This window comes from Corythoichthys intestinalis, chromosome 14, assembly GCF_030265065.1.
Source record: "Corythoichthys intestinalis isolate RoL2023-P3 chromosome 14, ASM3026506v1, whole genome shotgun sequence".
NCBI lineage: Eukaryota > Metazoa > Chordata > Actinopteri > Syngnathiformes > Syngnathidae > Corythoichthys > Corythoichthys intestinalis.
In genome coordinates, this window is record NC_080408.1 from 48,427,245 (window position 1) to 48,453,554 (window position 26,310).

The 26,310-nt window shown below is 40.0% G+C and overlaps 1 protein-coding gene across 1 annotated transcript; it reads right to left on the reverse strand.

Moving 5' to 3' along the window:
- On the reverse strand, window positions 1-26,310 carry LOC130929416 (mitogen-activated protein kinase kinase kinase 20). The gene is made up of 11 exons (XM_057856522.1): window positions 26,029-26,310; window positions 17,296-17,383; window positions 16,833-16,934; window positions 13,524-13,589; window positions 13,386-13,414; window positions 13,156-13,293; window positions 11,237-11,323; window positions 8,080-8,154; window positions 7,895-8,001; window positions 7,218-7,398; window positions 1-732 (listed from the first exon to the last, which is right to left on the reverse strand). The coding sequence occupies exons 1-11, from the start codon at window positions 26,185-26,187 to the stop codon at window positions 1-3; spliced, it is 1,764 nt and encodes a 587-aa protein (XP_057712505.1). The 5' UTR covers window positions 26,188-26,310.

Consider the following 26,310-nt stretch of genomic DNA (forward strand, 5'->3'; position numbering starts at 1 on the left):
TTAATCACTGTCGGACCAGTCGAGTTCCATCATGTCCATAGCGGCGGTTGCCATGTTGATGTTAGATCCGTGCCGCACACTGCAGCTCTTGACAGAGTTCTGATTGGACGAGGAACGCATGCTAACCTGCACCCCCGAGTGCCCTCTCACCCCCATCTCGCTCCTAACCTTCACCAGCCCCACGTCGCCCATGTTCATGTCCATGTCGCCCATGCCGTCCAAAGACAGCATGTCCCCCAAGCCACCCAAACTGCCCTCCGCCTCGCCAAATCCGCCCGAGTAGCCCCGGACAACAGTGGTGACCCTGCTCCTTTGCATCCCCCCTCTCTTTGCGTCCCCCTCCTCCCAGGTTCTCTCCTCTCTCTCTAACCTACCCCCCGGAAAGCTCCGGAGCGTCACCTGCACTCGCCCTCCCTCGGTGCTCCCCCCTTCATCCCGTTGGCCCCACCCCTTCTCCTCCAGGGTGCCACCCTCGTCCTCGTCCTCTTCTCCGAAGCGCCCCTGCAAGCCTTGGAGCATGACGTGCAGCCTTCCGCTGTCCAGAGAGCCCATTCCCCGCTCCAGAACCGGACCTCCGCACCCCCGCTCGCTGTCACCATTGCTGAGCGTGCGGAGGAGGCTGCTGACGCCCGCACTGCTGACACCCGCGCTGCTGACGCCCGTGCTGTTGGAGTCTTGAGAATGCGAGCGGAAGAAGGAACCAGTGGAGCCAATGGACATTGGGGTGAAGAACTGATGAGAGAAGACAAGGTCAACATAAAATATAAGCAACGAGAAACTATCCATATAAGATTGTTCTGGTTAGCTCCTTAAAAAAACATATACTTTAAAGCAGTGTTGTTTTCCTCAACGATGACGACGACGATGAAAATATTTTGTCAACGAACACGTTTATCATGACCATGACGAGACGATAAAGAGCTAAAAACGTGTTTTGGGAGACTAAAACAGACGTGGAATGTTACGTTAGTGTACTTAAGTACATTTTTTGTGTATTTGTATTTTACTTGAGTACAAATAGGAATTGGTACTATTTACTTTTACTTCACTACATTGTACTTTACTTTTTACTCCACTACTTTCCAAACTGTCGCCTGCGTTACGCGTTACTTTTGTTTTTTTTCTCATTGTGAAGTAGATGGATGGATGGATGGATGGATGGATGGATGGATGGATGGATGGATGGATGGATGGATGGATGGATGGATGGATGGATGGATGGATGGATGGATGGATGGATGGATGGATGGATGGATGGATGGATGGATGGATGGATGGATGGATGGATGGATGGATGGTGAAGGGAATAGTTACCTTTCTTGCACACACCATATAATTGTTTGCATTACTCTAACACACACTTAATATAATCAATCAGGGAATAGTATCGTTTCTCATATGTACTGAAGGACTGTTTGTACAACTCTAACACACCTAAATAAAATAGCACTTACACCATAGTTTAATGAAAAGAAGCAGAATAGATACACAACGCCATCTTATCACAGAAGCCCAACGTGTGTATCACGAGCAAGATCGACGCACCAACTCTCGTAATCAGTTCTCCCGGCCACTCCAAGGACAAAGCGCAGGGCGCTCTGTCCTAAAACAAGAAGCATCAGCCACCCAACCAGGACATAAAGTTGATACCGGGCACTTAGGATGTCAAGACCGGCGTGGGTCGCAATGGCAGCCACGTCCCAGCCACGAAGGATGACGCATGAACCTAACAGCCCAAAACCGGCCACAGAGGGATGATCCCAAGACAAGACCCAGCCACACCTTCGGCACGGCCCACTCCACTGCAGCTTTCAAAAAGACTAGACACTGATATAACAAACGGTTCGCTGCTCGGAAACATGTCTATGTAGCCTTGTTTTGGATCCAGCATTGTTCCTCCGTCGTCTGTTTTTGCCTTGTTTCTTGACCATTGTCGACGAATAAATGGTCAACCTGTTTTCCGCGAGCCTTCTTCAAACTTTTGGAACATGGAGTCAGTACAAAGATTTAACACAAGAGGTGAACGCGCGGAATGCCGGCCCCACCGGTTGGCTTGCGAGAGCAGTGCCAGCAGAGCGGCACTTCGTTTGGCTAGTGGTGTTTCTGCGGCTTGGCGGGGGGGGAGCCGAATTCCTTCAGTGGATGGATGGACGGACGGACGGACAGACAGACAGACAGATACTGTAGATTAGAGCTGAAACGAATACTCGAGCAACTCGAGTAACTCGAGTTTAAAAACTGATCCGAGTAATTTTATTCACCTCGAGTATTCGTTTATTTTGACAGCTCTAAGCATCACGTTTTGCTCGGACTACTTTTAATGCGGGACAACGCGCTGATGTCACGTGTGTAGAGGAAGAAGCAAAAAAAAAAAACTTACTGCAGCAGACAGCCGCTACAAACGACTCCGACGTTGCAAAATACTAGCCTGCACATGCTACGTTAGTTGCAGTTAGCTCTGATGAGTCTCATAGAGATCACATGTATGTTGAACTAGATGCACAATGACAGACTAGGCCGCGTCTGGGCAGCGTTAGCAAACAGCCGCCATCTTAAAGCAGTAGAGCGCTAAGCGCTAACAAAGAGCGCTAAGCGCTAATATATAAGATTAACGCTACTGTCACTACTAGCTCACGTAACGTTAGCCCTGCGGAGGGCTAGGTTTCTATTAATTAAGACCACTTTCGATGCGTGGCTAACGTGTCTTACATACAGGCTTTAACATAACATAGCGTTGTGGAGTGATGAGGGTGTCAAATAAAAACTCAATAATGCTAACTATCAATTTTAGCTCAGTAGTCATTGCCGGATAAAACACCAAGTAGCACTAGTCCCTAATGTGCTCCAATACAGCCTGTATCATACATTTATTTTGAACACTGCAATTATTCAAAATCCTATCAGGACTTACAGTTTAGACTAACTTAAAACTTTACTAGAACTTAAAAATGGCTTGACACAAATAAAAATTCAATTGAAAAACGTGGGAAAAAATCGTAACTTTTAAGCGATGTGTGTTATCAAGCGTAAAGGCATTTTTAGGTGTGTGTATATATATATATATATATATAATATATATATATATAGTGAATTAGTCTTTTTTTTTATTCTAGTTACATCTGAGATGCAATTGTTGGCTGTTTTCAACAATACACATCAAAAATAAAGACATTGATTGACTGAAAATGATAAAATGTCTTGTTTTCTCATGTATATCTATAATTGCTCTTCACCCAAAAATATATTTGTTTTATCCGATTACTCGATTAATCGATAGAATTTTCAGTCGATTACTCGATTACTAAAATATTCGATAGCTGCAGCCCTACTGTAGATACATACTTACATACATACATACATACACACATACATACATACATACATACACACATACATACATACATATACTGTATATATACAGTATATTTTTAAAAAATGTGAGTCCTTCATCCACCACTGCTAAAACATAACTAATAATAGCAGTTGTGTAATAGTTTCTATCACATGTTCCCAATGTTTTACATTTATTGTGTAGTTAGCCTGCATCGTAGCAGTGTCTGGTTGTGTCACTCGTGACATGCCCCCCCCACCCACACACACACACACACTTTCAGATTCACCCATGTGTCTCGCTCCAGTCTCCATGCAGGCTTGCGCACACGGTAAGATTTGTTTTCTTGGCCAGAGAGACTATTCAATGTTGCTTTTTCCTTTAAAGGTCAATGCTGAGTATCATCACACACTAGATGTAACTCGTAGCGTCAGCATAGCATTCTCATTAGCATTAGGCTAAAGTTAACGGAGAGCATCCTCTTAAACTCTGACTTTTTTTACTTACAGTTCCTGGCGTCCAGGTGGGTATAATTAATTGAAAATAATAATAATGTAATCCTAGCATGAGACAAAAACATTTTTTTAAAAACTCTAAAACTAGCCGAAATTAGTCTTGAGTTTTCGTCAACAAACTAGACGAAGACAAACACATTTTGAGATGACCAAAATATGACTAAGACTAATAAGTATTATCGTCCAAAACACTAGTCTAACGAGAAAATTAAAATGGCTGCCAAAACAACACTGCGTTAAAGCAACACTTAATAACTTTCATTTTCTGGTAATTTTGGCGATGCCAGTGGACACTAGCAGTAGTGTTTTGCCTAACATAAGATGCATTTCTCATGAGGACCTGCGCAATTGTCGTAAAGTCCAGATCTCCCGATCGCCTGCAGTCGGACTGAACTACATTTATCTTTCTAGTGGCTGTGCGGGGGCTGAATAGCGATGGGGTAATTAATGTAATTGTGGCTAAACAATTTCATATGGCAATGTAATGAAAGGGGAAGTGACGTATGCCGTAAAGCAGGCAGGACATTTCATGGCAAGGTCCCTACAACCCTCCAAGTTGCTTAGTGCCAGTGAAAGTGATACAGACTTCCTCGGGCCGTGACAGACATATCATTCAACTTCTTGTAAGTCCATGTTTAATTTAAGAATATGTTTGATGAAGTTTGAAAAGCTATTAAGTGTTGCTTAAAGGGAATGAGAGGATCCGCTTTAATTGGCACAAATTGAAGCGGTGCCACGCCTAAATCAGATTTATTGTACTAGAATAGGGGTCAGCAACCCAAAATGTTGAGTCATACTGGACCAAAAAAACGAAAAAGAAATATGTATGGAGCCGCAAAAAATTAAGAGCCTTATATATACAGTGCCTTGCGAAAGTAATCGGCCCCCTTGAATCTTGCAACCTTTCGCCACATTTCCGGCTTCAAACATAAAGATATGAAATTTAATTTTTTTGTCAAGAATCAACAACAAGTGGGACACAATCGTGAAGTGGAACATTTATTGGATAATTTAAACGTTTTTAACAAATAAAAAACTGAAAAGTGGGGCGTGCAATATTATTCGGCCCCTTTACTTTCAGTGCAGCAAACTCACTCCAGAAGTTCAGTGAGGATCTCTGAATGATCCAATGTTGTCCTAAATGACCGATGATGATAAATAGAATCCACCTGTGTGTAATCAAGTCTCCGTATAAATGCACCTGCTCTGTGATAGTCTCAGGGTTCTGTTTAAAGTGCAGAGAGCATTATGAAAAGAAGGGAACACACCAGGCATGTCCGAGATACTGTTGTGGAGAAGTTTAAAGCCGGATTTGGATACAAAAAGATTTGCCAAGCTTTAAACATCTCAAGGAGCACTGTGCAAGCCATCATATTGAAATGGAAGGAGCATCAGACCACTGCAAATCTACCAAGACCCGGCCGTCCTTCCAAACTTTCTTCTCAAACAAGGAGAAAACTGATCAGAGATGCTGCCAAGAGGCCCATGATCACACTGGATGAACTGCAGAGATCTACAGCTGAGGTGGGAGAGTCTGTCCATAGGACAACAATCAGTCGTACACTGCACAAATCTGGCCTTTATGGAAGAGTGGCAAGAAGAAAGCCATTCCTCAAAGATATCCATAAAAAGTCTCGTTTAAAGTTTGCCACAAGCCACCTGGGAGACACACCAAACATGTGGAAGAAGGTGCTCTGGTCAGATGAAACCAAAATTGAACTTTTTGGCCACAATGCAAAACGATATGTTTGGCGTAAAAGCAACACAGCTCATCACCCTGAGCACACCATCCCCACTGTCAAACATGGTGGTGGCAGCATCATGGTTTGGGCCTGCTTTTCTTCAGCAGGGACAGGGAAGATGGTTAAAATTGACGGGAAGATGGATGCAGCCAAATACAGGAACATTCTGGAAGAAAACCTGTTGGTATCTGCACAAGACCTGAGACTGGGACGGAGATTTATCTTCCAACAGGACAATGATCCAAAACATAAAGCCAAATCTACAATGGAATGGTTCAAAAATAAACGTATCCAGGTGTTAGAATGGCCAAGTCAAAGTCCAGACCTGAATCCAATCGAGAATCTGTGGAAAGAACTGAAAACTGCTGTTCACAAACACTCTCCATCCAACCTCACTGAGCTCAAACTGTTTTGCAAGGAAGAATGGGCAAGAATGTCAGTCTCTCGATGTGCAAAACTGATAGAAACATACCCCAAGCGACTTGCAGCTGTAATTGGAGCAAAAGGTGGCGCTACAAAGTATTAACACAAGGGGGCCGAATAATATTGCACGCCCTACTTTTCAGTTTTTTATTTATTAAAAAAGTTTAAATCATCCAATAAATTTTGTTCCACTTCACGATTGTGTCCCACTTGTTGTTGATTCTTGACAAAAAATTAAAATTTTATATCTTTATGTTTGAAGCCTGAAATGTGGCGAAAGGTTGCAAGGTTCAAAGGGGCCGAATACTTTTGCAAGGTACTGTATAAGCCTTATAATGAAGGCAACACTTGCTGTACGTATCTATATTAGCTATAGTAGCCTACTATCAAAATGACTGTTAGCTACAAACACATAATGAGCCTTCATGATGAAATGTTTAGTTTCCCTGCAGTGCATCCTATACAATGACGCACCACTTGACGACTGTGTTGTACAATACTACTTCAAGTTTAATTTCATTACAATATTAATGAATTGGAAGATTGTTGGTCATGTTTGTCCTCCTAAAGAAATCATATTAAAACAAAAAATATATTTCCCTCACCCATCTTTTTCTATTTTCAAACATTTTTAAAAACGTTCCAGGGAGCCGCTAGGGCAGAGCTAAAGAGCCGCATGCAGCTCTAGAGCCGCATGTTGCTGACCCTCGTACTAGAAAATGCCATTTCTGGAGAATTTGCGTGGGGATGTTTCGCACGCTCTCCCCTGGGGCATGTCCTTGTTCATTTTGGGGCTTTTTTGGGTCACTCCCTTCTTAAATCATCAGCTGCCAGTGATGGCACAACATAAACAGTCAAAATGGATTGGATCTCTAGCGCCGTCAATGGGTGTTTTCACCCATTTACAGTACATGAAATTCTTTTTTTACTAACTACCGCAACACATACAGTGAATATTGTACAAATATCTGGCAGCGAAAGGATAAAAGAATTTTCTTTTTCACTTGTATCTATTCAAAAACCTATTTTTATTCATTCATTCATTCATCGCTTATCCTCACGAGGGCCGCGGGGGTGCTGGAGCCTATTTTTAATGTTTACATTTTCTTAGTCAAATTTTTTACACACAATACGAGCATAACTCATCTTGCAGTGGAATTTGGAAGTAATACTATAGGTTGGTGATGACTTGACCTCGTGACTCACCGGCGACATGTTGGAGCGATCCATGAGTAAGGAGGTGGGGCTGGGGGTCATGTTGGAGCGCTCCATCAGCCTCTCCTCCCAAAGCCGCAGCCGCCTCTCTCGCTCCTCCAGCTCTTTCTCCTTGGAGTAGAGCTCCCTCTCCAGCTTCCGAAGGCGCTCCAGGGTCGACTCGATTTCACACCTGTGCAACAAGTAGCTGCAGTATACTCTACAACCACAAGAGGCCGCTAAATACCATACATTTAACCCAGTGCTTCGTGTAATCTTCTCACAGACACTGAAGACATACATCACCTTGCCATGTGTGCTTCCATGGCTTCATTTTCAAAGAAATGCACAATTGATGATCTCACTGTACTTTTAAGAATATGCACAGAATCTCACACCTTCCAATGGGTGGCACAACCTCCCTCGTCTATCTTTTTCCCTTGTTGTTGACATACAGGCTAGACTTTCTCGTTGCCGCTGTTTCCCATCACGCCTCTGTCTTTCTCCCCGCCGGAGTGACGACAGCGAGGGAGCAGAGGAATCTTTCCCGTGAACACTTAGTGGAGGGCTTATTATAGACTCAAGCAGGATACAGGGTCAGACAAACTTCTATGTGGGGGGATGTGATAACTGGTGAGCTGTATGTTTAGTTGTGTGTCTGCAAAAGACTTTTTTTAAGGTGTGCTTACCTCCACTGGTCCTTGTTATGTAGAAAGGAGTTGCACTGGTCAGGTAGTCTACTGTCATTAGCCATTGTCTCCAAAGTTACCAGCACCTGTTTGAACTGTGGACGCTCCTGCGATGAAGTAAATGTCTTGTATTACATTTACATAGGGTATGTTGAAATAAAATGATGTGTTAGATATTAGTTGACCTTTGGCTCGGCTTGCCAGCACTTCCTCATCAGCTCTGCAAAACTTGCTGGACAACTGCTGGGGATGGTGAGCCGCTACAGATGTAAACAACATGATCCAAAGAAATTATTTTTGAGGTGAGCATTTGTAGATGTTATTTGAAAGTTTTAAAAAGGAGATTCGCACACGTTTTCATCTGAATTTTTCTCATATTTGCAAATTGCTGCTAATATGGGTGAGTCAACTCGTAGTTTTATTTTAGTAGACATCATTTAGCTTTTTTTCCCTATTTGTTTTAGCAAAAATTATGAGCACTAGATAGGGAGAGCGAACACGTTTCGCAACAAGCATCCATTTAACAGAAACTGGAAAGTTACTATTACTACGTAAAGGACACTGTCGAACTAAACCAGCTTTCGCCAGTAACGTCGATGACGAAAATACTTCGGCGACAAACATTTTTCCATGACGATGACGTAACGATGACAAGCCAAAAACGTGGCTTGGGGGACCAGAACATAATGTGACGAATGCCAGTTTTCGTCTGACGAGACAACGACAGGACAAAAACGCGACATTGTTTCTGTCATATGTTCACAATGCGTGACATTTTCATATTGTACATGGAGTACATCAGTTTGCATCATGGGAGTGTTTGGGTCGTGTCACTCATGTGAGATGTGCTCCCTCACTCTCCTCACTGGAGTTTAGGATGTGTCTCAAGCTAGGCTGTGCTCGTTGCTTGTTTGGGAACACGGTTGGCTTGTTTTCTTATCTTGGCAAGAGAGAATATGCAATGTTGCTTTCGCCTTTAAAGGTCTGTGCTGAGTGATCATCAGACGCAAAATGTAATCCTAGCGTTAGCATTAGCTGCAGAATGGCGATTGTCCTCTTAAAACACTGGCCATACTAAAGCAGAGCCACTTGGCTATCCTGATCAGTAAGTCTAGAAGATGTTGAATGCTCGAACCTTTATTTATTTTTGGACTAAAACCTAATTTTACAGATGAAAATATTTTGAGTAACTGTCGACTAAAACTAGACAAAATTTGTATGGGATCTCAATGACTAAAACTAGACGAAGACGGAAACATTTTGACTAAAATATAATTAAGAATAAAAAGTATTTTCGTCCTAAAGACTAAGACAAAAATTAAAAGGGTTGCCAAAAACAACACAGCTCTAACTAAACATTAGAAAAGTATTAAGCATAATTTTGCTTTATAGTTTGCTAGCTTAAGGCTAACATTTACCTCATTGTCTGCCATTGACAACAACGTCCAATTCATTTAAACTGGGAGGTCTGTGCTACACTTCGAGTCCATTTTGAATGAGAAGACTGAGCAATTATTCCCAGTCAAATTGGATTGGACGTCTATCGCCAGTTAATGAGTAATATATCAATGGTGAAACAACACTAGGACAGATTACATAAAATACCTACAGGCATATATTCTTTATCCTCTGCGGATAACAGTTAATATAACTGCAGCTTGCACAGAATTTGTGATCGTCACTTAGTAGTTCTGTTTTATACTGCCACCAGCTGGCTAAGACACACACAAATAATTTACAGCATCTTTGACATTTATTAAAAACGGACAAAAATTTACAATTTATAGCTATTTCAAATACAGTTGTACCTCTACATATGAATTTGATTCGTTCCAGGACCTGGGTTTTAAGTCGAAATGGTCGGACTGTATGTTGAGGGAGATTTTCCCATAAGAATACATTATAATTCGATAAATTCGTTCGACAGCCCAAAAACCTAAGCTAAATCCTTCATAAATACTGCAGGTATAATAATGAATAGAAATTACGCATAGCAAAACTATTAAATTATAAATACAACTCGGAATAATAATACTGTAACGAATTGGTTTTTAATGTGGCGGTTGTGTTTTGCATGCTGTTCCTGAACGCACCATGTGACTGATGAAAGAGTGGCAGAGGTGTGTTAGAGTTTTTATTTTCCCTTTTTATGCTCTTTGTTGTTGGTATCAGCTACAGCGGACAGTAGCCATGTTGTGCTGCACATGTTCTGAAATAACCAAAGTTGATTTCTTTCGAAAGAAAATCCGCCATGCGTCCGTCTTGCGGGACAACAATGAAATTGCAACACAGTTATAAATCGTCGCATATCAAGCTTGTCGTCATATGTCAAGACAAATGACGAATCAAATTTTATGTCAGATGTCGAAAGGATCGTATGTCGATGCGATCGTATCTCGAGGAACCACTGTACAAGCTCCATTGACGGCAATGTAATATTAATCGAATAGCCCTGACGCAAAATGGTCGACAAATTATGAGGCCCATCAGAAATATAGTTTTTCTATATATATCTAGGTTGTAACCTTGAAACTGTAGACAGAAGACTTAAATTTATCGGCGTGTATTCTTGATCCTCTGTGAAAAACATCACTGTAGTTTACTGATTCACTTGGTTGCTAAACGCTTGGTATGGTATTCCTGTGATTCATTCATTTGCTCCTCCCACTCAAAATGGATTGGACGTCCATTGCCATCATTGACACTGAAACATCATCTATACATGATTAATAACAACACATGAAGCACTAAGATATTGAAAATTATCATCAATACATTAAAAAACAAAATGTTTCTTTGCCAGGTCTGAATGAGTCCATAGTACCGCACAGTAAATGGAAACTGTTTTCTCTGAGGATTAATCCTAAAATATCCGCCACTCGGTGCAAAGAGCGAGATCAAGTAGGAGGGTCAAGAGGGGGAAGCGCTGGAGCGACGGTGGGAGGGGAGAATCAGAGAGACGCCGAGAACGAGCAGGGCGGGAGGTTATTTAGGGAGAGAATTTGGAGATTAGCCAACAGCTACAACGGAATCATGTTCTCTGCCTTGTTTGTTGGCCCGTTCTACTTTAGTGCTAGTCAACCAAAAACGCAGTATAAACATCAACTCCAATAAAAGTCGCATATGGGCGACATGGTTACTTCTTTTCTTTTTCCCTAGCTGTAAAAAAGCAAAAGTGGAGCGAGTGGTGAGATCCCGTGTGGATCCAGCAAGGCCTTACGAGAGCACACGACTGACATCAAGACTATAAATACACAAGTGGAAAGCATGAGAGCATGGCATTGTTACTGTCTGTATACTGTGCGAGTTGTCTACAGAGATGGTGAGTGTGAGTGCGAGCACCTCTTGTTTCTCCACCACCAGCCATGCAACTTGAAGTCCTTCAAAGCCCTTGAAAGGTACTTCTCGGGTCAGCATCTCCCACAACACCTGAACACAACATGCATCTATTGATCATTCCACAGTTCGTTGAGTTTGATTTCAGTGAGATTTGAAAAATTAAAAAACTAAAATCGATTCCAAAATTGCGGAGAGCCTGCCAAGTGGCAACTCAGGTTGTTGTTCTTGTGGACACTTAATTTGAAGTCCTACCACTCTGTCAGTCATGAACCAATTTTCTTGAAACTTGGTAGCTATGTAGAACAAGCAAGTGTCTATCAATCCTTGCAGCCCGATTTTAATTTTTTTGTCGGTACTGATTAACTCATCAACGGTGCTAGACGTCCTGTCCATTTGAAGTGGGATTAAAATTCACAGCAGAAGGATGAAAAGACACACATGGTAATACGTCTATCATTGTCAATGATTCCGAAAGATTAACCGGTTAATTACGGAATTCTTAGCTAGTAAAGTGCAGCCCGTGGTATTTTAGGAACTTGCCAGTAGAGGGCTGTGTGGATTTATTGTTCGCGATTGAAGCACACTAATTTAAAAACGGAACAAGAGAATTAATGTTCCTTGTTTCTTTACTGTTAGTTATCTATGTATTTTATTATTTGTTCATATTTATTCATTTCTTTTCATTTATACTTGTTACCTTCCCTGACCTGCAAGGGACTGCACATAAAAAAATAGCCTTTGGCTTATTCTGGTGCATTTACATGAATATGTTCATTAATATACACTGTCCCTTTTAGATAAACTGTATTTAAAAATAATAATAGTTAAAACTTTGGGGAATTAATAATAATAATAATAATTATAATAATACATTTTATTTCTGGACATCTTTCAGGACACTCTTGGTCACCTTACAAAGGTTTTTAAAATAAATAAATAAATAAAAATGCTAAGTACATACATAGGTAACATACTTCCATTAAATTGGCCGCCCACCAGATGCAAATTTATATAAAAAAATTATGTCAACCCTTTGTGCTATGTTTGTGTCTGCTTGTGCTGTAAAAAGTTTTGTCCATGCTGCTATCAGTTTTGAAATATTTCAGTTGTTTCATAGGTCAATCGCAGGTCACCCAGCCCCTCATCTTGATCAAAACCGGCTAAAAATAGTGTCAATCGTTTGTGCTTTGTTTGTGCTGGTTTGTGCTGTAAAAAATAGCTTGTGCTGAAACAGTTATGTAGATATTCAACTTTTAATTTGTAGTGATAACGTCACGCAGCCCCCCATTTACGGTGTAATGGAACCACAATGTTGCTGTACATTTGTGCTGAAAAAAGTTTCATCTGTGATGTCACAGGATGACAGTTGTTACAAATGATTTTTTTAGGTCATTCAGAGTTCACCTATCACCCTATACCAGGGTTCACTAAATCCGGACCTCGGTACCACTTTTCCTGTCGTGTTTTCCACGTCTCTCTCCCCTAACACACCTGAATCAAATGATTAGGTCATCAGCAACCTCTCCAGAGGCCTGATAATGATCCTGATTATTTTGATTCAGGCGTGTTGGAGGAGGAAGACATGGAAAACACGACACGAAAAGTGGCACCGAGGTCCGGATTTAGTGAACCCTGCCCTATACAATGGATTGAAATAAGCATAAACTTACCAATACCCTGTTTGTGGTGGTAACGCATCAGTAAAAAAAAAAAATAATAATAATCTAAAATATCTATGTACACCAACGTAGTAAAAACGTAACATAATTTTTATATAAATTTGCGTCTGATGGGGGGCCCTGAGGTACATAACATTCAGGTTTTCGGTAAAAATGCGTAAAAGTTGGAGTTTCAATTGTAATCAATCATAAATACTGTCAGTTGGCAGCAATAATATGATGCGCCATCCAGAAGTTTCTCACCACGCCATAGGAGTATGTGTCACAGGTTTCCGAGACAGGCAGGCTCTGAATGACCTCAGGAGCCATCCAGGGAAAGGTGCCCACCACAGTCATGTGGGTTGTGTGGGACAAAAACTTTGATGCGCCAAAGTCACAAATCTGTAATAATATTTAAAAAAAAAAAAAAAAAAAAGGTTCTCTAAACATTCGTAAAAGTGTTCAGAATTTCAGAACGCTGTATTAAAACTTACCTTGAGTACTTTGTCTGCAGTCATGACAACTACAAGAACAAGGCAGCATTAAAAACAATGATAATAATGTATAATAATGATGTATTGCAAATGAGCATATGGAAGTGTCAAACGGGGTAAAAAAAATGGCTGCATTACCATTGCGTGACTTAAGGTCTCTGTGGATGACTTTGATGGGGGCCTCGGCATGGAGGTAGTGCATTCCTACATGGACGGGAATAAGAACATCAACAACACATATATGCACTTTTAAATAAGATTGTGATTATAAAAATAAGACGAGAAAATAAATTTAGAGAATAAAGGATGTGTGCGGTGATAGGGTCCACTGATTGAACGTTTTTGTGTTATTTATCTGATGGTATTGTAAATAGTTTTTGCAATGAGTCGACTCATATTTTCATATGCAAATCACACATTATTTACTGTTCCATATATTGATCTTGGCTTAGCATTTTAAGATGGAAATGGAACCCTAAATGATGCGTTAAGTTAAACAATGAATCCCAGGCAAATGTTTTTTTTTTTTTTAATTACCTGTGCAGTCCACGCTCCCTGTAGGTCTATTATACTTCCTCATACCTAGCGCGACAACTTTCCACCGACACCGAGCAAACTACTTTCTTCTCCCATGTATTTAGGCAAAATACATAGGTCTACATTTGAAAATTTTATCTATTAATATATGCACATTGTTCATGGGCCAATTAATGTGTTCGATCTGACGTCTTTTGTAAAGATGATGTGCTCATAAACCTAATGGATTCTTTTTGTTTGTTACATTCACTGGGGTGTATATTTTTGTTTGTTTAGACAAGGTGATTGCCACCTTGCATATTTTTATTTTATATCATTATTGAGGGATAGTTTTGCACTAATCTCTAATTTATGTAATTAAGACCAGATAGAAATATGACAGCACATAACCCTAAGCCTCGCTGCCTACCTACTTCACCTGACTGACTTGATTGACTGGCTGGCTAGCTTGTTCCCCAATAGCAGGCGACTGCGTGCCGGATCCGGCCTCAGCTTAATGTCAGTGCGCCAGATGCGGTCCAGATCAGCACTATGACAGTCCAAATGATAGGTTAAGCACTGTTCCGGGCGGATCGTGCAGACCGGACCCGCTCAAACTCCTGCTTAACGTCAGTGCGCCAGATGCGGCCCAATCAGCACTATAACAGTCCAAATGATAGGTTACGCACTGTTCCGGGGCGGACCTTGCAGACTAGACGCGTTCAAACTCTGAAATTTAACGGTTGGCATGTGACGTCACTGTCAGTGCGCAACAGAGGAGCACACAGGAGTCACGAGACATCAGCGGACGGCAAATTTTTATGGTTAGTGCTTAATTCAAAGTCATAATCGCGTTTTGAAGTCACTGCTTGACTGCCAAAGAAGTTATTCAATTGAGTGTGAATAAAATGGCCGCTGTATTCATATGATCTGCCATGCCTGCAATTAATTCAAATTTTGTTGCATAACAGCATATTGAGGGAGAAAGCATTTACTCAGTGTTGCTGTAAATGTTTCAATGTTTGAATACTATTATTCAAAATGAGCCCCTCATCCTTGTGTTTGTGTGTTTGTGTCACTGCCTTGATTGTACAGATGGGTGAGCCTGGGACCAGATGCCGCTGATCATCGTCAGCAGCTTACTAAAACGGGTCCTTGGCCTCACCATCGCCGGATCAACAACTCACCAACAGGTACGTGACTTTCAGCCAACAAAGAATCTTGTAATCCTGATACTGAACTCATTTTTGTGCCCCCCCCCCCCCCAAATCCTGTATTGCATGCCTGGCAAAAAGCCTGCCTGCCCATTCACCTGTTCTATCACCAAACTGCCCACCGAGTTCTTTGGACGCTGTATACCAGGGGTCCCCAAGTCTGGTCCTCGAGAGCCCCTATCCAGCTTGTTTTCCATGTCTCCCTCCTCCAACACATCTGAATCAAATAATGAGGATCGTTGTCAGGCTCCTGCAAAACTTGCTGATGAGCTGATCTTTTGATTCAGGTGTGTTAAAGGAGGGAGACATGAAAAAACAGACTGGATAGGGGCTCTCGAGGACTGGACTTGGGCACCCTTGCTATATACCATTCCCTCTCATCGTCTATGAATTAGGTCCCCCGTTACCCCAGAACCTTAACAAATACAATATGTTGTTTACAATCTAAAAATGGGTCATCTTTAATGTGGAGTTGCTTGTTCGAATTAAAATAGTTTGTGAAAAAATGTTGTATTGTTGTTGTATGTCGCATTAATATGTTAGCATTAGTAAATGGCATGAAAAGGAAGTGTGGCCATTATTGCTTTTATTAAAATGGTAAATGGACAGTACTTATATAGCGCATTTAGCTGCATGGTTCCCATGCCCAAAAGTGCTTTACATTAACACACACACCAATGGGGCTGCTGCCATGCAAGGCGCTGTCAACCCGTTGAAGGAAGATCAGGGCTCAGTGCCTTGCCCATGGGCACTTTGACAGTGGGCAGTTGTAACCAGGAATCGAACAACTGACCCTTCGGTCCAAGGACAACTCCAGCTACCAACTGCGCCACGGCCGCCCATTAGATGAAGTTAATTTGCAATGTAAACACATTACAGTATGATATATTGAATAAAATGGGCCGCAAATTTAATACTGAAAATGGTTTTGATACAAATCTGGCCTAGATTGGGTAACATGTGTGCCATATCCGGGCCATACACTTATGCTGTGTCTGCTACGTCGGACCATTTCTGGCCCAAAACTGGTTGCTGATCCAGCAAGTGACTCCTTACTGAGTTTGGGCCAATGTTCAAAAAGACACTGGGGCGGATCCGTTTTACGAAGTTGGGCCGAAATTTGCAGTACATTTGGCCCATGTCCGCTCCAGTTATATTTTGCTATCTGGGTTGGCAGACTGACTTGCTGACAGACTATTTGGTTTACATACTATCTTTTCTCCTTATTGATTTTGTTTCAAATGGTATATGAACTTTCTTCTTTCATTATCACTATAATTAAGAACAGAGCTGGAGTCTGTTGTATAAATTAAATGCTCTTAATCCCAAGGGATTGTTCTGTGTGTATTAACACAACTAAATTCACTGGTACTTTCCGTTCTAATGAAAAAAAAAAAAGTTTAAATAGAAGGCAATCTAAATACTTTATTTTGCCAAGAGACCGTAATTGATATCGGAAAATTGGGTTTGAGACAAAATAATCTGGATTTTCTTCTTAGGCCTTAATATGTATTTCTCATTTTACACATGAAAGGTAAACAAAAGCATGTTTTTTAATTTTTTTTTTTTCAATTAAAATCTTTTTTAAAAATGATTGAAATAATAGATGATTTACTTTTAAGAGGAACAACAAAGAGGATTTCGACTGTTTTAAAACAAGCTGTCGGTTCTTCAATTAATCGTGGCAACCTTAATAGTGACGCATTAAATCAAGTACCTTTTGCCATCTGTATGGCCCACATCATAATCTGCTCCATGTCCATCTCTTCACTCTGCTCACTGGACAGGTACTCATACAGAGACCCTCCGCTGGCATATTCTAAACACAAAACACAGAATCCAATTTCAGATTTAATCTCAATCTCCCTATTCACCTCCCATCACTTGACGTGAAGTGGAACTGCTTTAGCTAACTGACTGGATGGATGTTGACTAATACAGCAGCTCTGACCAGTGCATCACATCCTCTTACTATTACAACATGCTGGTATCAGTTTCAAATGTCCTGCCAGAAAAAGCAGCAACAACTCATCAGTCAAAACATATGTCTAGTTGAGCATGCTGGCTCATTGACGGCGATAGACGTCCAATCCATTGAACCAGGAGGGGCGTCTATCACTGTCAATGGCAGTGAAACATGATCATCTTGAGGTTTTACATGCCGAATGTCGAAGACAGACCTGTAACTATTCCGTAGTTGGGAGATTCCAGCACGGCTCCATAAAACTGAATGATGTTCTTATGACTCAGGACACTGAGAATCTCCGCCTGAACGAGAAGAGAAAGAAGTTGTTAACCTCCTCCTCTCCCCGTAACTGTGGCAAAGAAACTTGATCTTTCAGATAATAAAGTGTAAATCATTAGTCAGAAGTTGAAACTTAAACCAGAATGTTTGATTCTTGGCACCAGAGTGGTAAATAAAAAGCCTAGTGATGCCCAACTAGTGTGTTATGAGAGATTGTGCAATTTCACTTCACTGGATATATTTATAGCAACTAATGTCATCGTTGTTCATCTATGTATGCCACTGACATATAATACTTAAAGATTTTTTGTTGAGCTTGATATTTACGGAAGTGTACTTTGGTGCCACACCAAAAAAATAAATCTAGTATCTTAGTATTGTCAATACATGATATTTATCAGGGGATTACACAATAATTATTTAGTTTTTACATGATTTTGGTCATGTTTTTATGCGATATATATCAGTTTTTTACATTAAAAGGAGCATGTTATTACATAATGGTGATTGTTTTTACATAATTATAAAAATAATGTTAATGCATTTTATTTCATCGCGTCTTTCAAAACACTTTACAAGTTAAAGTAGACAAAAATACAGATTAAAACAAAAAATGAAAAAAAAAAATCAAACAGGAAATTTACAGTGCTGGCCAAAAGTATTGGCACCCCTGCAATTCTGTCAGATAATGGTCAATTTCTCCCAGAAATGATTGCAATTTCAAATGCTATGGTAGTAATATCTTCATTTATTTTGCTTGCAAGGAAAAACACAAAAGAGAATGGGAAAAAAATGAAATTATTATCATTTTACACAAAACTCCAAAAATGGGCCAAACAAAAAGTATTGGCACCCTCAGTCTAATACTTGGTAGCACAAGGGGCCTTCCTGGGTATCCTACCATAGAATCCCCTTTCATTCAGACGCCGACGGGTAGTTCAGGTTGACACTGTTGTACCCTCGGACTGCAGGACAGCTTGAACTTGTTTGGATGTTAGTCGAGGTTCTTTATCCACCATCTGCACAATCTTTTGTTGAAATCTCTTGTCAATTTTTCTTTACCGTCCACATCTACGTAGGTTAACCACAGTGCCATGGGCTTTGCACGTATTAATGACACTGCGCACGGCAGACACAGGAACATTCAGGTCTTTGGAGATGGACTTGTAGCCTCACAATTTTGCTTCTCAAGTCCTCAGATAGTTCTTTTGGTCTTCTTTCTTTTCTCCATGCTCAATGTGGTACACAGAAGGACACAGGACAGAGATTGAGTCAACTTTAATCCACTTTAACTGACTGCAAGTGTGATTTAGTTATTGCCGCCACCTGTTATGTGCCAGAAGTAAATAACAGGTGCTGTTAATTACACAAATTAGAGAAGCATCATATGATTTTTCAAAGGGTGCCAATACTTTTGTCCGGCCCATTTTTGGTGGTAATTTTTTCTTCCATTCTCTTTTGTGTTTTTTCATTGCAAGAAAAATAAATGAAGATATTACGACCAAGCATTTGTAATTGCAATCATTTTCTGGGAGAAATGGAGCATTATCTGACAGAATTGCAGGGGTGCCAATACTTTTGACCAGCACTGTAGATGTCATAATGCAAAACAGAACCGAGGACCAAGTTGGATATTATAATTTAAACAGATATGTTTTGTGTGGATTTAAAAAGTGGTTAAAAAAAAAAAAAGCTATCTGATAGTTATCACGTATTAACATAATAATTGTCAAGTATTTATATTATCACATGTTAATTATTGCATTTTTACATGATAATTGTCTAGTTTTAACATAATACCCATGACGTTTTTACATTATACTATCATGTAAAAATGTGATACTGGATTAGCAATATGCTTAGATAGCGTACGTATTCATTCGAGGGGAGACTGGGGCAATGTGAGACATCCAGATCTTCTAGGAGAGAAGTGAGACATCACATTTTACCCCACATCACTTGCCTCTCTTTAGCCTGTCTCCACAATTTTGTGTTAAAAAAAAAAAAAAAAAACTGTCCCAACAACAGAGGCTAAACATAAGCTAGCATCATCACATGGTTTTATGTATTGTTAGTTCGTCAACATGTGTGATAAAATGTTTTCAAGCTAAATCAATTTGACTTGGCACAACAGCTGATTAAGTTGACAGAAAGAAAATTTACTTTTACGTGTAAAAATGTATTTTTGTGGAATAGGCCTGTTTACCACAATAGGAGGAGGATCTCTTCTTCATGGGCAAGGTGAATTGGTAGAGGTTTGAAAACATGATGGTTGCATGATCACAAACATGCTTCCTCACTTAGATACAGAGGGTCTCTCACCCTATGTCTCACATTACCCCAGTCTTCCCTATTAAGTGCATGTCATATTGCTAGAAATACATTAGTCAAGGTCCCTCATTTGTTTCAAAGGGGCAGTTAAACTATCATGAAAGATCGATTTCAGATAGATGCACAATGGTCAACATTAACTTATAATTATTATTATTATTATAGCTTCTGAACATGATGTTTTTGTTGTGGCCTTAGAGGCTGTCATAAAATTTTGTGCATCCAAATTATATATATCGCATTGCAATGCAAAATATTGTAATGTAATGTATTTATTTTTAGTAACCCTGTTCAAATAAAGAAATCATTCAATAAATCCATCCATCCATCAATCAACATACCAGATGAAAAGACTTGCTTTATCAAATTGCACGCAAAGCTACTCATAATAGTCTTTTGGATTTAAAAAAAAAAAAAAAAAACATTGTTTCATTTGACCACTTATCACACACTCTGTAGAAAACAGCAATTTTTTGGACATAAAAATACATATAAAATGGCATGAAATTAAATTTTAAGCAACTCATTATAATTATTCATCCTTTGATTATATGGGTTGATTATATGCTGCTTAATTTTTGTGGCAGTCAAGTGATTTGGATGAGGACCAGTGTTGTTTTTGGGTGCCCTTTTTATGTTTGTCTTAGTCTTTTGGACAATAAGAATTATTTATCTTGGTCATATTTTAGTACTATCAAAATGTGTTTGTCTATGTCTAGTTTTTGTTGACGAAAACTCAGACTAATTTCGTCTACTTTTAGTCGATGTTTACTCATCATTTTCATCTCCAAAATTATCCCAAAAATAAATAAATCAAAAAAAGGTTTCCAACAATTTCGACTGAACATTGACAGAGATGCACATATTGTAGCGTCTACGAGGACAACGCCAACTTGTGATAATACACACTCAGCAGAAAAGCAGTACATTATTTTCAATTCCTAGTACCCACCTGGTCGCAAAGTACTGTATTTAAAGAAAAAAAGTTTTCCGAGAGTTTCAGAGGACGCTCGCTGTTAGCAATAGCCTAATGCTAACCCGAACGTGAATGCCATACTAATGCTACGAGTTACATTTAGTGTGTGATGATCACTTAGCTTAGACCTTTAAAGACTAAAACAACATTGCATACCCTCTCTTGCCAAGATCAGACAAATCTTACTGTGTGTGTCTCAAAACAAGCAATGAGACTGGAGATGACACTAGTGGGTGAGTTGGGGGGGCGCAGCAGGTCACATTACCACAACCAGACACTCCCACGATGCAGGCTAACTACACGTAAAATCTCACACATTGTGAACATGTGATGGAAACAATGGCACATTTTCATCTCGTTCTCGTCTCATCAGACGAAAACTGGCATTCATGTCGTTATGTTTTAGTCTTCTAAGACACGTTTTTAGCTCGTTATCGTCTAGTCATCGTCGTCACAAAATCTTTGTTCTAGTCATCGTTAACAAAAACACTGATGAGAACAACAGAGGTACTTTTGGTAGCGTAGCGTAGTAATGATCAGTCTTGTTAATTACAGCACTAGAGTATAATGGCGTTACTAACATCATTATTTTTTTAAGTAGTGAACAATCTAATTAATTACTTTTCTCATCTTTGCAACGCCATTACCATTACTGAGGATGTAAAGGCGCGGGTTACTATGCGTTACTAAGTTGGTTGAATGACGCGAGAAGAGAGAGACACGGAGAGAGAAGAGTGGGAAGGAGGGAAGGGAGTTGTGATGCCATTGCAAACGCAATGCTAGGATAGGTGGCTCCAATAAAACCTGACTGTAACGACAGCCTATAATCTACGCACACATGATGCTAGATTAAATAACGCGAGAAAACTCTGAAAGACACGGAGAGAGAAGAGTGGGAAGGAGGGAAGGGAGTTGTGACGCTGTTGCAAACGCCATGCTAGGATAGGTGGCTCCAATAAAACCTGATTGTAGCGACAGCCTACAATCTACGCACACATGATGCTACGCTAGATAACACATGCATATAGATGCGACATGACAGACTCGGCGACGTAGCAAATGTATAGAGAAGTAGATGCGAAATTATACACTCGCCGGCGTTAGTAAAAAGCCGCCATCTTAAAGCAGTAGACTTCTCAGGAGCGAACCTAAATAACTTTTTATCTAAAATACTCCTAAATCGGCGAAATCTTGACTTGAATCTATCATTATGATGATCATGATGAAACAGTTTTAAAACTTTCACATGTAGAAAATAGACAGAAGGGAACTAATGCAATAACGGGAGCAATTTTAACAACTTTAACGGTTGATTCACAACATTAAATGACTTCCAAACATAGCAAAGGTTACTATCTAGTTATTGCAATATCCACAATTCCCAAGTCTAGTTAAGTTTAGGGTAAAGAATTGGGCTTGGGCGAATTGTCCCAAAAACCCTTTGAACTTCACGTTTTTTTTTTTGTTTTGTTTTTTTAATGACAAAAAAAACATGAAAAGGAACACCAGTTGCTTTGCCAAATATCTAATTACTCTTACATTTAGGTAACTGAGTTATTAACTCAATTACTTTTTGGGAGAAGTAATTTGTAACTGTAATTACTTTTTTACAGTAAGATTAACAACTGAGGTCTTGAGACCATTATGAAGACACTAAATCATGTAGAATACAAAAAGAAATTCTACGACTTAAAAAGTACTTACAACCTGACAGTTTTTGCAATATTCTGTCACAATAAAGCTTTGAAAACAGTGAATTAGAGCAACGTCTCTGTCTGTTGCCAGGTAAAAACAACTACTCTATTCAACTGAATCACACCAAAAATTACAACACATCTTAACATATTACACACATAACTAAGCTTTCGTTTACATTAAGCAATGCAGGAATGCGTTTGACAGATTAGCTTTCCACTGCCGGGTGACCTCAACGCACACGTTTTTCCACATCTGCCCCCCCTCCATGCTTTGTGTTTATGCGTGGGTGAGAAAAAAAATGACAATTCTTCATCATCCGACATACTTGAGTTGACAGTGTTTCCTTGCGCTGCCACAACAATACCAACGCAGGTCAGCAACTTCCTGACACAAAGGTTAGCAACCCTTGTAGTATCAACACAGGGGTCTCAGACTTGCAGCTTAGGGGCCGAATGAGGCCTGCGGGACGATATTTTGCGGTCCCTTATTTGACATCAAAGTGTAGTATTAATGTGGACCATGCGTATTTTCCCATAGGCAATTAAAAAATATACACTATAATTTTCAGACTAAAAGGTACACCTGAATATAAGCTGCCACCCACTAAATTTGACACAAAAACAGCATTTGTTCATAGAGAAGCCACACCTGACCATAAGCCGCAACTGTCCTTATTGTATTTGGGATATTTACACCAAACAATATTAACCGGTAACACTTTTTTTGACAGCCGGCATCATAAAAGACTGTCATAGGACCGTCATAATTATGACATGACACTGTCATGAGCATTAAAGAATGCTTATGACAGATGTCATTTAGTGTCATTCGGCAAATTGTCTCACTTTTCAATGGATGTTAAAGACCTAAACTGGGCATAAATGGTGTTAGTGAGAAAATTTGCTGGATGGCACTTAATAACATCTGTCATAAGCATTCATTAATGCCCATGACAGTGTCATATCATAATTATGACGGTCTTATAACGGCACTGTCAAATAAAGATTTATCTATTAACCCAAATAAATCCACAAATAAACCGCACAAGATTATAAACCGCAGGATTTAAAATGAGGCTATATGATGTAAAATTTAATTATATTTTTAAACATTTGAAAAATTGTAAAATCTTTTAAAAAATGGGGGGGGGGGGGGGGTTATATAAAACAAATTGTAATAATTAGAAAAAACAAATAATACATGCATACATTTTTTTTGGTGGGGGGGCATATTGTAATTCCTTCAGGCTAAACATAGATCAGGCTATTTTTTTTTTACCAACAAGTTAGCCCATGAGCAAAATGAGAGAAAAAAAAAAAAAAAACTCGAAAAGTTGTACTGCAAACAAACAATAGAAACATTAAAACATTAAACATTAACATTTCCAAGTGTATTTAGTACAACATGTCATGATTCAAATCAGTATTGTTTTTGTCGACAGCGACAAACAATTTTTTCATGACGATGTCACGACGACGGGCTAAAAACGTGGCTTGGGAGACTAGAACATTACAAGACAAATGCCAATTTTTTGTCTGACGAGACGACAACGAGACAAAAATGAGACATCGTCTCTGTCATATGTTCACAATGTGTGACATTTTCATGTTGTATATTGAGAACGTCAGCTTGCATCGTAGGAGTGTTTGTGTCGTGTCACTCATGTGACCTGTGCTGCACTTCTCCCTTACTCTCCTCATGTGTTTAAAGCTAGGATGCACTCCATCTTGCTTGTTTGGAACATGGTAAGATTTGTTTTCTTATCTTGGTAAGACAGAATATGCAATGCTGCTGTAGCCTTTACAGGCCTGTGCTGAGTGATCATCGGATGTTAAATGTACAGTAACTCCCAGCGTTAGCGTAGCATTCGAGTTCGCGCAAGCATTAGCTTCAGAAGCTAAAGCAGAGCTACTTGGCTTTTCTGGTCAGTAAATCTAAAGGACTGCCAGTTGGCGAAATGGCATTTAGATAATAGCCAACTTCAGCTGTTTTGGTATATGATGATGTATCTTTCCTCGTATTTACCGTTCCATACTATTTGTATTACTCTAACACACTTAATATAACCAATCAGGGAATTTACTCGTATTTACTGTTTGACTGTTTGTATTACTCTAACGTACCCAAGATAAAATAAATAGCATTTATACCATAGTTTAAGGAAAAGAAGCAGAATATATTTTATATTATGAACAGTTGCACTTGGAATGATTAGAACTTGCAGCGTCAAGACAAAGTGCATATAAGGACGCCTTCTGACCACAGAAGCCCAATGCGTGCGTCATGCAGCTGATTGTGAAAGACTGATGCTGACTACCAGGTGGTAGGCAAGACATCTCCAAGCCCACGTCTGCAAATACCAAATCCCACAAACAGCCCTTCAGGACAGTCCAGAACAAATGGCGGGATGTCCTCAACACCCGATAACCTAAACAACTCTAAATTTGATAATTCGGCGCCTCTCAGACGATGAGGTGCGCCCAACCTCCCACCTCAGTTGCCTCATTAACCATGACCCAGCAACACTGACACACAAACTTGCCCGCCCAAATCTGCAACAGAAGAAGACCCAAATACACACCCTTCCTGCCCATGGCCCCGGCCGTGAGAGCCTTCAAATAGACTGAATGTTTAACTAATTGTTGTCGTTTCTTTTTCGGGAACCTTTTGTTGACTTGTGATATGGTGACCTTGGAACGAGTCTGCCTCCTTGCCTAAGTCTGTTTCTGTTCCGCCTTGCTGTTTGATCGCTGTTGACCCGAATAAATTGTCAACTTGTGTTTCGAAGCCTTCTTCCAGCTTTCAAAATGGAGTCAGTACAAGGGGTTAAGACTAAGATGAATGCACGAAGTTTGGACTTTTGGCCGGATTGCCATGGTCTCGTCAGCCCGGGTCGATGGAGCTGCACCTGTGCGGGTTGAACTTCTTGAGCAATTACTGAGAAATACTGATTGCTTGCAACTTCTGGCTAAACTCTAAGAATAGCAAAAACAAATCCCAGACTTCCCAGTGTTAAATGCTTGGACATTTTTTTTACATACAGTTTGTGGCTTTCAGGTGTGTTTAAATGAAAATGATGTACTGCTTTTCATGCTGAGTGTTTATAATCATCACCAAGTTGAGGTTGTCCTTGGAGATGCTATAGCATGTGCTTGTTTGTCTATGTTCATTGAAATTGTTGGAAACCTTTATTTATTTTTGGACTAAAACTTTTGAATTTTACCAACGAAAAAATTTTGAGTAACTGTCGACTAAAATTAGACAAAATTTGTGTGAGATTTCGTAGACTAAAACTAGAAGACAACGAACACATATAGAAATGAATGAAATATGACTAAAATTAATATGTATTTTTGTTCAAAAATATAAAATAACACTGATTCACACAAAAATAACTGTTAGAATTAATATTTCAACTGATAAGATTAATCAACATTAATCTACCAGTGGCTCCCCAATAATTTGAGTTTAAGACCCCTGTGTTTAGATATTAATAGCTCGTCTGGAACACCCGAGCTTGATGTCACCACAAATTTAACCCATTTGCTGCCACTGACGGTGAAAAGTCCAATCCATTTGGACCTTCCCAGTCCAAATTTATTGGATATTTATCACCGCCAATGGCACTGAGACGCAAAAATTCCCTGTCCTTTTATGTCATACCTCTTTATCAATCTTTAGAAGCTTCTTCACCGCCACTTCCTTGTCCTGGGATATCCATAATGCCCTGTAGACGCTCCCAAAGCTGCCTCCTCCACAGTTCTCATAGTAGAGCAGGTCCTCGTGCTTTATCTGCACAAACGACGAGCCAGGGGACGACATGGCATACTGGCACGCACACACACTCTCCCCCACAGTGTGCACGCTTGACCCGCCGAGTGGCCTTTGGACGCGGAGGATGAGGATTCAAGATGAGCGCCGACGTGCTCAGCCGTTGAAGAGTCA